Source organism: Notothenia rossii, assembly GCF_949606895.1.
Source record: "Notothenia rossii genome assembly, chromosome: 5".
NCBI lineage: Eukaryota > Metazoa > Chordata > Actinopteri > Perciformes > Nototheniidae > Notothenia > Notothenia rossii.
In genome coordinates this window covers 30,837,156-30,851,160 of record NC_136903.1, presented here as the reverse complement: position 1 = coordinate 30,851,160, position 14,005 = coordinate 30,837,156, and the positions used below count along the sequence as shown (strand labels likewise).

At 38.9% G+C, this 14,005-nt stretch overlaps 1 protein-coding gene across 1 annotated transcript in view; it reads right to left on the bottom strand.

Moving 5' to 3' along the window:
* Positions 1 to 14,005, bottom strand: part of necab2 (N-terminal EF-hand calcium binding protein 2) — a 154,681-nt gene that overhangs the window by 135,070 nt on the left and 5,606 nt on the right. The window contains exon 2 of the mRNA XM_079680327.1: positions 9,336 to 9,360. Within this exon, the coding sequence (XP_079536453.1) occupies positions 9,336 to 9,360 (25 nt within the window). The remainder of the gene's footprint in view (positions 1 to 9,335; positions 9,361 to 14,005) is intronic.

Genomic DNA, 14,005 nt, shown 5'->3' with positions numbered 1-14,005 from the left:
TATAAATTGGATAGGAACGGCGGCCCACAGGGGCAAACCGCTACAACGGGCCAGAACCCTTTGCCTAGGAGGAACACGCTGCAGTGTAAAAAAAAACGCTGCAAATAAACAAACCACATGTGCCAGGACACATGCAAATAAAGAAACATCTTGACAACAACATCTTGACAACACATGCGCCATATTGTCACTTGTCGGCTACCGTACAGTACATATCCATAAAGACTTCAAAAGCTTATTTTGTCTTTTGCAGATAACTTGGTTTTCCTATTTATGCTAAATGCAGCCAAAAGTGACAAATATGAAGTATTGTCATAATGTATAAGTATTATGAAAGTGGTCTTGGATCCGTCTGAAGTTTTTAGCTCTATCCCGGTTTACATAAGTGCAATGGATGAAAGACATGAATGCTAATGTAGTGAGATAATATGCTCATGGTAACAAACTTTTATATACATGTTATATACCCATGGCTGTTCTGTACTGTATACAGCACCTCTGTAGTACCAGAGCAGTATAATGAGGATATGAGGATGTTATTATGTGTACCAAGATTAAATATACATACTTCTCTTATCATAGCTTTGCCCTGCAATGTCTCTCACAACAGTTATACATACCCTTTGAGACAATTGTTTCTTTGTCTTAATTTAATTGAGCTAGAAAAATCTTTTCCTTTCGGTTTTTTTCACTGAAGTCGAACACTGTAAGCAGTGGACTGGATATGATTTCATTGTTTCAGCACCATTAAGATTTTTAATTAAGTAATTTTAGAACAACCAGCCACCCGTGTACAACTCTGCAGCCAACACACACCTAAACTGAGCAAGGGTGAAAGAAAAAAAGCTTTTTATCTTCTGTACTTTCGCTGCAATCACTTAATTTGATCACACATATGGCCAGTCCCACAACTGCAATTTTGTGAAATGCGTTCATGGTCATAAGAGAGGGATTTGAAAGATGTCTCAGAATACATACCAGTACAGTTTTGTGTCAAAGCACAAAAAGAATATGGAGGGATTTATCCTTGTTCTTATTGTTCAGACAATGAACTTCAAATAGAAACACCTATGATTACGAAAAATAAAAATAAAATGATAGCATATCACATTCTTGTTTCTTCCAGCATAAACGCTTTCCTTCCTTTGTTTTCCCTTCCTTTCCTGTCACTCCGACAGAACTTCCCCTCTTTTCTCTGTCTCCCTCGTCATGAGGCACTGTGGGGCTCGTTAGCACCGGCATCAGTGATTAAAGACCGCAGGTAATTAGATACACATGACACCATTCTGACTGACTGGTGCTCTGATGAGCTGCCGCCTGGCGATGCTCTCTCACTGCTACAAGTAACAAGTTATTTCCACTGTAATAGTTTGACATTAAATCCACTGTATCAGGGTTTCAATCATGTTTTAAGCCGGGTTTCATTCTATGAGTGGATTTGCGTTGTTTCTGGGTTATTACTTACCACCACTTCCAGATTAAGTGGTTTTCACTCCTTCCACACAAACTGAGAAAGCCTGTTACATTTCATTCAGCTGATACTTTTGTCCAGAGCGACTTACCATAAGTGCAATCAACCATGAAGATACAAAGTAGCAAGAATCCTGCAAGCTTTCAATAAACCAAACAATTCTATGTGCTACTGCATTTTCCTCAAATAAGCCAAACATTTCTAAGCGCTGTGCTAAGAACAGAATAGAGAGGAAACATCTGTAGAGTTTTGTCCTAACCTAATATCTAAAGGGAACTTGTTCAACCATTTTGGAGCCAGGAAAGCAAACATGTGTGTTTTTGTTGAGGGGAATAACGAGCCGATTGGTACAGGTTCAGGAGTGTAATGTTTGAGCAGATCCTGGTTGTAGGAATGACCTGATCCATTCACATCAAGGGTAGGCCAGTACCAGTGTCTTCAACCACATTCTAGCAGCTACCCATCTTCCTGAAAACCTACACTCAGTCTGGCATTACGATGGATTTATAGAGAGAACTGGATACAGCGTTGTAGATGGGACCCAGTTCATTCTTCTGATAGTTGCTCAGTTGCGCATGCAGCCAAAATGGCCTGACTATCGAGAGCAAAAGTACCTGTATCTGGGCCCATAGAGCTGGCGCACTTGTGTTTTACTCAAGCCCCGCCGCCAGTCCACAGCATCATGGCAGAGCTCGTACTGGGTAGTTGATTTAGTTCGAAAAATGATCCACTGTCTTACAGATTAAGCTTCCCCGATGTAAGTCAATGGGAAAAAGGCTTTTTGGGCCCAATGACATCAGGTACTGACACATAATTTGTAGGACCACCACTATTTGGCCATTTCAATTTGTTTCAACATGCAGCCTACTTCCTGAAGGCATTACTGAATATCTGGCATAATAAATAACTTCCTGGTTTGAGGCTCACACGCAGTTTCTGAGAATTAGTTTGACATTTTGGGAAATATGGCAAAATAACTTTTGTTTTGAGCTTTCTGCAAAGAGTTGGGTCGAGTGTTATGTATATTTTTGTCATACTCAAGGCAAGAATTTGAATAGAGGTGTTTCCCAAACTGTAAAATCATTCCTTTAAACTTCAAAGTGTTGAGATGTCAACCTTAAAGTGCTGAGACATCAACCCTAAAAACAGGTGGAGGAACAGACAGAGATGTAATCCTTCCTATTTGGAGACCTGTGCACCTGTGAAGCTGGCTCCTGTTGAATAAACCATGAACTAAGTGCTCCAGTACGGGCCATCATGCTGTATGTCTACTCTGCACTGCCTCATATCTCACCCCTGTCTCCCCCCGTGTCTGCTACTTGTCAGTTTGTCTTTCTCAACTAATTTATGCCTTGCTTTCCTCTCTGTCTCATTATTTATGTTGACAGCGGCACAGCCAGCACTCTTCATCCAAACCTTTGTCCTCACCCTGCCTCCTATATTTATATCCGGGATCCTTTGACACACACTACCAATAATCCAACTCTTGTAGTTAAGATAAATTACTTGACAGAAATAAAAACAATCGAAAGTACAAAAACAAAGGTTGAAGAGTTCGCCGGTAAACATTACATGTTACTTGTTAGATGCTTTTATCCTAAGCGACTTACATACTCAATAGTGTGGGCAATCCCCACAGGAGCAATTTGGGGTGAAGTGTCTTGCCCAGGGACACAACGACATGCTGACTGCAGTGGGGTTTGAACCTGTGGTCCCCTCATCCGAACACCAACGCACAACCCACTGCACCACACGCCTCCCCAAACAATGTAGATTTGATTAGCGGTTCAAACATCCTCAGTTCTGCTCTCTCCAGCTCTCACTCAACACATTCAATGCAGACAGTGAAGAGAAGGAACATGTGGACTTCAGTCAGAAATAATGATGTCTCCATTCAAAGGAGAATATGGCTGCTTAAAAAATGTAGATCGAAAAAGTAACTGAAGAGTTCTTGAAAGTTGCCCTATCTAGAGATGCGAACTGTAAAATATGTATGTAATATAGACAACCAATGACAGAATGACATCCCATAATACTAATAATCCATAGAGGCTGGAATTACTGCTGCTTTCCAGAAAACTCTCACATTTCTGAAAAACTACGGGATGCCACCCAAAGTCAAAGTTCGTACTTGTAAACTTTCAGCAAATATATGAAATATGTCTTGTACACAACATTAAAATATGCTCAGAATTGTCGAAGAAGTATATGTTTATAGTAGCCCTTTGGCATCATGAACCTGGATAATTTGGTATACAAATTGACATTCGACCTGAGAAAATGTCAACCTCCGAGTTCTTTTGAACGAAGCATGAGAGCACAGTAGAGAAGTCATAGGCATAGTGATGATGACTAACTGCTACAGAAACCAAACTTTGTGGTGACTGGCTACTTGCTCTACTGGCAAGTATTAGTGACAGAGGGCTGTAAAGGTTATCTATGCAAAATGTATAAGAGTCTAAAAATATGAAAAGTAGATTGAGGAAAGGTGGTTATTGGGCAGATACATTATTAACACTAGGATCAAACACTAAGGTATTGGTGAAATAAAAACATCTTTAGATGCTAAATGTTGTTTTCTCTTTAGCTTCACTTTTTATGGAGGTAGATGTAGTGTCAATACCAGGTTTCCCAGATAACATTGGGGAGAGAAAAGCTAAGAAAACATTTACACATCCAAAAAAAAGGACTGAGAAGCCATGATACCATTCGCGAAAAAAAGAAGAAACAGAAGACAGATTGAATGATAATATAAGTACAACGAAATGACTTTCATTAATTTAGCAGTGATAGGCTCTGTTTGGCCACACTGAAGCGAAGCAGCTGCACCCTGCTATTTGCTTATAGAGGTTTTAAGGTTGTAATTCTGTCTAGTCTTGACAGCACGGATAAACAAGCCTCCCTAAACGCCGTCTGCTTTCTGTTTTTCTGTCAAACACTGTGACGATAATTAGCAGATGGCTGATGAGTCACAAGGCGCTAAGCACAATAAATAAATAAACCTACCAACTAACCAATGAGAACACAGATAGAACATTTTAGGTTGTGTTAGTGTTTCTCTAACATGGTGTCATGAAATTGTTTTGTTTTTTTCAGGCTTCCCTCTGTCGGCAAATGAGCAGGGAGCTCCTAACGCCTGGGCGAAAGTCACAAATTGTTCATTTGCATATACAACCAACATTGCAATGATACAAAGCCAGTTCAAAAATCCACAAAGTTCTGCTTTGATTAGACCAGGTGTGAAAGTTACAGGATTGGAAAAGACTCAGTTCTGAATCTGAATTATTTTTTTTCTCTTTTTCCTTCGAATTTGTTATTATTTACATTGCTTTTAAAATCGTTCTGTGTGACACGAAAAAATTTTGAAAATCGTGTTGGTGAACACAAATCAAAAGATTAATTTTGTGACTATAACACGAAATGCCGTGATACTGTGTTGGCTAACGAGCTAATGAGCTAACAATCTAACAAAAAAACTAAACTTAGCATTGGGATACGTTTGCTATTTGCCGATTTTAGTCCACAACATATTTTTTTGTCTTTTCAGGTAGTTAAACCTGGGTTAACAGATCATTAATCATAGCAGAGTATTTTATAAACTTCTATATCCTACAACTTCCCTTGAGACAGACTAAAAACCTTACACAACCATTGCTGACCCACACAGGTTTTTCCACATTTATTACATATTTAAACCTCTCGTGTGAGGTTTACAAAATCACTCCCCACTTCAAATAGATGGTAGTAATGTTGCTCTACAGTGAGCAGTACATCGTCATTTTAGACACTGGAGTCAATTTGATTGTGAGTTATCTCTGACAGTTGATTTTTGACTTATATCCTTTCCAATAGGGTTCGGAAAGTTAGTATAAATTAGCGTGCTTTACATGCCACGGACACCACGAGGTACTTTCCAATGTGGACATTTTTGAAGGCGCAACATTATTGGAAACAGAAAAGAAATTCCACGCAAAAATGATGGACAGTAAATATAAGTCAATACAGGTTATACATTTGAAATAATCAATAATTGATTGATGTATCAACGTGGATCAATCAGCATGTTTTAATGTTCTGCTTCTGTAAATTATATAAAAAATGTGCTACATTTGGCATTAAACGTGACGACTATAAAAGAGGACAGCACCAGGAACCTTAAAATCAAGAAGCTAAATTGAACTCAGCCTAGCATTTACGTTAGTATTAACCTATACTTCCATATTGCATGATCTGACACCTAATTCCACAATACATAGAGTTTGGTGCCCTTGCATAATTCCCTGCATCATTATACACAAGTTCAACAGAGGTTGTTTTGCCTGCTGGTTGACAGTCTTACTTGGCAGATTAAATAAAACAGAGCCATCATCAATGTTATTAGTAACACAATTTTTTCCTGCATTGACAATACAACATTACAGCTGTAAAACAGGCAGAAACTCTCAGTGTACACTGAGTAGTGGGTATTACATACAAGTCAGAAGATATATACAGTAGGTGGGATAAATGTCGTTAAAACTTGTTTATGCATTACATTTTTCACGACCAAAGTAGATAAATGGGGAACAAAAGTAATTGTAGGAAAAAACAATTACGTTTTGCAGCCCAGGAGTCAGGATAAAAAGCGTTTTTCATTTTAGAAGTACAATTAAAATGCAAGTACACCTTCATTTCATTTAGTCAGCAGTGACATAAAAAACATGCAAATAGAATAATAACCCAAGTTACTATTTCATAACATTTCCATTTGACTTGCAAGGATTAAGTATCAAACGGCAGCGGCTCAGTGAACTGTGTCATTTTAGAGGTGCTGCTGCAAGTGCAAACAGTAAACCAAGTGCTGTCAAATGATGCAATTATTTCATAGAATGATTGGTGATTGCTGAAAAACAATGTCTTTGAGTCAGGCGTGATAATCGCAAACAACACGCACAGAAGCGCACATACACACATTCAAACAGGCATACTCATACACTTATAGCACACAGAAAATTCTCTGCGATGCCTGCAACTTGTATTTGAAGTAGATGAGCTCACACACTAATGTTCACACTCTTTCTGGCTTGCTGTTTCAGCAGCTTGGGGGCAGGAAGGTCTTCCCTGAAATATGTGCCATGAATGTTAAGACAGAACTCGACCAATTAAATATCATTTACTGCCCCGCTGTCAGATATACGACACTCTTCGTTATTCCTCACTTTGTCTTTCTCTCGGTTAACCCTCTCCCCCTTTTAGACTCTGCCACCTCCCACCTCTCTTTCTGTCAATCTCCCCCCTCCCCGCACCTTCTCTTTGAACAATTCTCTCTTCTCCCCCTCAGCATCCCCATTTTCCCTTCTCTCGCTCATTAAAACAGTTCTCCGGTCTTCTCCCAGGAGAGAGGAGGAGGATAAAAATAGCTCTTCTCCAGCTTCTGTTCGCTGGCTCTTTCTCTGCAGCGTGCGTGCCATACATCAAATGACTACGTTTCTTCATGATATCTGTCGTTCCTTCTTCAATCTCTGTTACTAGCTCTCAGTCTCTCCTTTCTCCAGCTGTGATGCTCCTCACCCATCCACACTTATATCTTCCTCTATGAAGACTCTGTTTTGAGCAGAAATGGAGAGACCGTCATCGCAAAGTTACACAGCTTCGTTGTGAAAAGAAGAGAGCTATATTCTCTGTATGGGATAAGATCGGCATGAAAGGTAAATGTTGTTGACGCTACCTTTCCTTATCTGAGCTCTTGGTAATTAGGAAGTGCAACAGCCTCCAGGCAAGATACAAATGCAATGCAGCAATGATGTCAAAGTTAAATCATCTGGAAAAATTGTTTACAGTATGTTTGCTAGTCTTCTACTTGATTTGACAAATATATTTTTTACCATACATGTGCACACACTCAAACACACACGCACACGCACACACGCGGCGACTGTACTAACAAGAGCTGGGTGATGAATCAATTCGTTTTTTCATTTAAGATTTTGGATTTCAATGATTGAGAACAAGATAATGGAGATTACTGCGCTTCATTTTATTTTGCATGTTATAAACCAGCGTACCTCGCCTTTTCTATATGTGAAAGCGTAGCACCTTTCCCCATTTTGGTTGAGATATTGACTGCAATATGTGGAATGAAGTTAACTAAAATGTTAATCATAGTTTTCAGTAGCTCGAAGTGTACTAAAACAAATATTAAATATATATGTTATTTTAATATACATTTACATTTAGAATTGTCATGTTTGGTAGTTTTCATAAAGTTTTGGAGCCCAACGTTATCATTTTTTAAATAAACATTTAAATATATAATATTTGTTTTAGTTTACTTATATATAGACGATATACTGTATATACATGTTGTTTATCAAAATTAGCAATATGACTTTTTAAATCAGTTTTCCAGTTCAATAAAACATCCAATTCTAACAAAACCAGTGTTTAAAAGAAATGTTTGAAGAGAAATGTTAAATAAATGCAAGTTAAACTGCCGTAATAACGTGAAGAGACATCTTCTCTACAACTATTCATTTTGGGGCGATAGCTTTGCTGAGACCAAAAGTAATCAGTTTGGGTAGATGAAAACACACACACACACACACACCCACACCCACACACACACACACACACACACACACACACACACACACACACACACACACACACACACACACACACACACACACACACACACCCACACACACACACACACACACACACACACACACACACACACACACACACACAAACACACCAAGAGCAAATGGCCATCTGGCTGCTATGAAAGCGCATCTTTTTTATGCTGTTTCCTCATTAGTTAAATCCTTTTAGTCAATGGCAGAGTGATGGGATAAAAGAGGAGAGAAGGGGAAGGATAAGAAATAGGAAAGATAGATAGAGGAGGAGATGTAAGCGAAGAAGAGAGAGGAAGATGAAGAGATAAATAGAGAGAGAGAGTATCAGCACATAGATGCCAGAGGGTATAAACAAACCGCTCACTGGCAAAGCTACACAGCAATATAAACTTTCCCCTTCTGAAAACACTTTTAATGTCCCAACATGCTAAAATACAGCACACTGCCGCAGCAGCTCAGACTGCAAAGCTTCATGCTGAAGAGTGTTCCACTGCACAAAGCAGAGGAAACGCATCTCTGACTATCATCTGTCTGAAAACTTTCCCAAAGAGGCCAAGATAGGAACAGGTTTGTTTGTTAGATTCGCCTTTGGTACATTTTTGCTCCTGGATGCAAAACTACAGATGCAAACTGTATGAAAGCAGAAGTGAACATTGTGAAAAAGCACAACTCCATTCATAACGGTGAGCAAGTATACGCACAATTCCAAACTGGAATGCCGCCATTACAAATCTCATTACTGACAGAATGTGCCTGGATTTTTTGAAATTGCACCAATATGAAAGCTCCAAAACATTTTTGGAAATGTCATTTTGCATTTGAATTTCCATCAGAATAGACGACAGACATATAATACAAATACATATATTCAAGGCTTTTCTGTCCTTCTAGCAAGTCCGGAAATTACATAAATAAATTCTAATAAGAAAATGTTTATGTTTAGTTTTTAGTATTTATCTGTTACAATTAAAATCATGGTAAAAGGCTTAGGAATCAATGGTATACAAAGAATATCTATCGATTTTTTAGTAAGTCTTTTCATTCTAGATCGTTTTTTTTTAAATAATTAAATAATTTTAATAAAGCAAGTCATCTATAACCTGAAAATACAGTGTCTATAAGAATACATTATCCATCTATCAATATATATATATCATTATACAGTAAATCCCAGAAAGAACTGTAATGGATAATGTTCAAGGCATACATTTTTTTATTTAATAAAGACAATTAATGAAGTCACTCACCATCTTTGTCAGCTCTTCTGAATATCTGTGAACAGAAAGCAAGAAGGTGTCGTTAGTATCAGTGGCGGCGCTAGGGCTCAAGCCCCGGATGTTTTCTGAAAAGCCCCGGATGTTTCACTTAAAAAAAAAAAAATGCATAGCCTTCCCTGCCCTGAAGAAGAAGTGATCCCTCCTAGTGCCTGACAAGTTTTAAGCTAATAGCCTATACAGTTAAGGATATTAGAGTCATTTTCATCGAAGCAGGCGCCACAAGCTGCTGCAGCAGCAGCAGTATCAGCAGCTAACAACAATGACATCACCAGCAGTGAAGAAATGGATGATGTTTCAGGTTTGTGAATCTAATGGTGATATCTGCAGTCTGGCTGACTGAGTAAGAAGTGAAAAAGAGTGATGTAACGTTAATGTTATAGCTAGTAAACATGGAGTAACCACACTAAGTATACCCTTATATGTTAGTATGTATACAGAACATGACTAAAAATTATCCAAAGATGTAACGTTAACCCTTCATACCTCAGTCTACTTTTAAGACACTAAAATAACGTATTCCAATTTTTATTTTGTTTTCGCGCGTGGAATTATACCGGCTCTCATTTCAGTACACATAACGGAACCATAGCAACGGAACTGACAGGCAACAGAACTGACAGGCAACCCTCAGAATCCGATTGGCTGTGACTGCATCCACTCAGAGTGTCCGTTTCAGAAACGTGAATCTTACACTCTTTACGTCACAAACAAAGATGGTGAATGAGAATAGATCTATAAAACGATAAGCAATGCGCCAGAATCAATTTGAGACTATCCTTTAAAACTCTACGCACATTTGTTTCACCGAAATAAGTAAACGACTCTATTTCAGTAAGTTAAGGCATTAGTTTGCTTCATTAAAGGGTGTTAATGAATAAGTGTTCTCCATTGTCTTTTGTCCGCTTTAAGGTATTATTAAGGTAGGGTTAATGTTGCTCTCAAAGTGCACCAGATTGATGCTTTTAACTTCAATATTTAAAAAAAAAATCTTTCCGGTGGAGCATGCCCCCGGACCCCCCTAGAGGAGGCGACGACCCCTCTAAAGGATGTTCGGTCCACCCTCCACTTGTAAAAAAAATTGTACTTTACCCCTGCACCCCCCCCCCCCCCAACAACTCCTGGGTTAAGCCTCGGATCTCCTACAATCCTAAATCCGCCACTGGTTAGTATCATTGAAGGTTTTTGCATTGACCTGTAAGAAGCAGGGAAATATATACTTTCATATAAAAGCCATTATAAAATGGAAAAGTCGAATCAAGCAATCTGATGGGTTCCTAGCCGTATTGTAGTTACTTTTCACAAGTCAGTATCCCTTCGCGTCTGAGAAAAGCTACAACCGTTACAACTGTTACATTACGTCCGTTAGGAAACTAACTAACTAACAAAGCTTAAGATGGAAACATTTAAGGTTAACTTCGACCTCCGGGGGGGTGGTCTTACTATGAAGGAGTGGATTGAGCAGTGCCTATCTCCAGAAAAAAAAGCACCTAAACGATGCAGAGCTACGTGAAGAGCAGATAGACCAACTGGAAAAGTACCACCATTCAAAAGCTTTCTGATGCAGGTCTTGAAACAGAGCAGAGAAATTATGACCGTTAGTGGCCACAGGTGCGAAAGCTCTCTCCAGAGCTACTGGAAGCCGAATCTCGGGGACCGGAGAAAGTGGAGCAATATTCTCGCCACGCAAAGCAACAGCCCTAGAGCAACCTCAACCTATACAAGTAACCACGTAAGCCATGCTACTGATGCTGGACAGTTTTTCAGTGGGTGCACAATAAACGGCAACATACAAATGAATGTAAATAAATAGCCAAATAATCGATCAACTCTCTCTGTCTAAAATGTTCGCTAGCTGTTAGTGTTGTTGCATAGCAACCACCTCGCACTATGTTTTGCGCAGAAGGCAACGGAGGGACTATTTTATTTTGAATATCATTATTTACTAATAAAAACTATTTAAATTAGACTGTGTATTTTTCTTTCATATTGCCACACTTGGTAACCGTTTTATAAAAGCAATAGCTCACTTCAGGCCATGATATATGGTCATTATATCACAGTTATAATGTGATATACCATACCCTTTAACTGTGATATAATGACCATATACCACGGCCTGTCGTGAGCTATTGCTTAAACAACACCTATTCAAATCAAAGGCTTTGGAAAGTGACTTAGTTTGTGGTGGTAGTTACATGGGGTTGACATAGTAATTCAAACTCCTTCCATTTTTCTGTAAACATTGTATTTATCTTATCTACTTCTGAAATCACTGTAATGCCCATCAAGTTTTATCACACAGTGCTGGAATTAAAGCCAGCAAATATTAGCTGATCACACATGCAGTAACCAACGAGCCATGCAAATCATCTTGGTTGCAGTTTTCGACAGGAAACACACTTACGCTTGATAGAGTTTTGCTAGCCTCAGGAATATCCCAAGACAGCTTATTAAGCAACTGCTAAGTAGTTATCAAGGACAACTTTATTGCTTGAAAACAAAAGGTAGAACGTGCTGTACATCATTGTCAACAGCTCCCCCTTGAAAAAAAGTATTTTGATGGCTCCACTCAGAATTCACATGCTTCCTTTGTTTTTTTCAGTTGACTCTCAAGTGAGAAGTTGTTAAAGAGCTTGGTTGGAAAAGGGTTCTTAAAGTTTTGGTGCGATGAACTTGTGATTTTGTTCCATCAAGACCCCATCTTGCATCCCCATTTGACAAATCGTTAGCTTCATGGCAAAATTGCCTAAGTCTTGAGATATCTGCCTAACTCTACTCTCCTAACACTGCTGATCCCCGTGCATTATTGCCTATCAGCCATCAGAATGCTTTTCACGTTCCAAAATCACAGTCTAAGTAATCTCTTTGACTTAGCCATTTTCAACGCTAGCCGCAATGCTCGGCTGACCACAAGTGAAGCATTAGCTCTTCTCTTTGATTCAAGAGAGAAAGAAGAATGGTCAGGAAGTAACATGGACACCGGGCGACAGATTGAAGAAGAAAAACAGGAGTTAAAGCCTCCAGAGCAGCTTGATTCATTGACAAAAAGAAAATAAAGTGTTTTCTTCATTTTCTGAAAACCTTCAAATAGGACTTAGACAATTATACTATGAAGCTAATGAAATACAATACTTAATTTGAACCAAGCAGAGACTTTGAAGCGCTCTAGGCTTGAACCTAGGACTTCTTGCACCTACAAACTAAACGCGGCATGTCTTGCAAGACTGCTCATTGTACCATTTCCCAAGCCTACTGTATACTGCTCATCCATCCGCCTATTTCATTCCCCTATCCAGGTCAGGTCATAGTGGAACCAGACTCAGGAACAGTCACACAATTTGCTCTCCTTCACTTCGGCATCCTCCAGGTCTTCTTAGTGACCCCGAGGAATTCCCAGAGAAGATTTAATATGTAGTACTTTCAGGATTTTTCTAGCTAGGCACTGGGGTCTCATCCCGAGAGGACGTGCCCTGAATGCCTCACAAGCATCTTAAGTGGTACCTTCAACATGCAGGTGCAGCTGTTCTTTTCTCACTTCCTCTTATGAATATCTTAGCAGCTTTACCGTCCCTAAAGGTGATCCCAGACATCTGGGGTAAGGAAGCCATCTTGAAGGCTGACATATATCAACAAAGCTTTGGCCATGCCTGACATTCAGAACACAAATGTACATCCGAAAGATGGGTCTTTGGTTTTAAGATAAAATCTGAGAAGTTTCATGGCTTTACAACCTATCAACCATACTTATTTTGCGTGATCACGGATCTACAGTAGGTTGTTGGATCAATGGATTTAGAGTCCAGAGTGCTGACCATTACAATATGGAACATGGGATCAGGTAAGCATGCTATTCACATCCTCATGAAGACATGCAACTTCTTGTCATTTCACCATCTGGGTCTAGTTGATAACTTTGTTGGAAATCAAATTGAGGTAAGGATTTCAAAGGTTCAGAACAATGACGCTTCCCAACTTAATAGCAAGAATGGCACAAAGTTGACATTTATAAACAGCAAAACTTTTAAACTTGTTCCATTAAACCAATATTCTAGATTTTCAAAAGCTAATATTTGTCCTTAGGGCTTGAACCTTGGTCCTCTCAGGCCTGTTGGATTCATCCATCTATTAATTTGACTCCCTTATTGGAGTCAGGCCTGGCAAAATGTCCAGATGCTCTTCTCCACTTAAACTTCCTCAAAGGATTCTCAGACCAGATTGGATATGTAGTCTATGCGGGATTTTCTTTGCTTGCATAAAAATGCCAGATACTTACTTTTGAGGTAGAAATAGCGAAACCATCACATAGTTTTTCTTCAATTGTTAAGGACAGAAGCATATTCAGTTCTTTTTTTCCATCCTTTAAAATCAATCAATCAATATTCTTTACTAAGCAACACATGAAAAGTTTGGTTGCAGTATGTCATTTCTTCATGAAACCAAACTATTCCCTTATCTTTTGTGAGGAATCTTTTATATTTTCTCCAGAAAAAGAAATTAAACTAAACACCAGTGTAAGGCTTTGATTCAGAAGTTATGCAAGAGATGTAAGAAATAAAAAGCTCCTTCAGATGCCATTAGCAATAATCGAACATGCTGTATTTGTAGAGTGAAGCTGATGCATTTCCTTTTCCCCATAAATG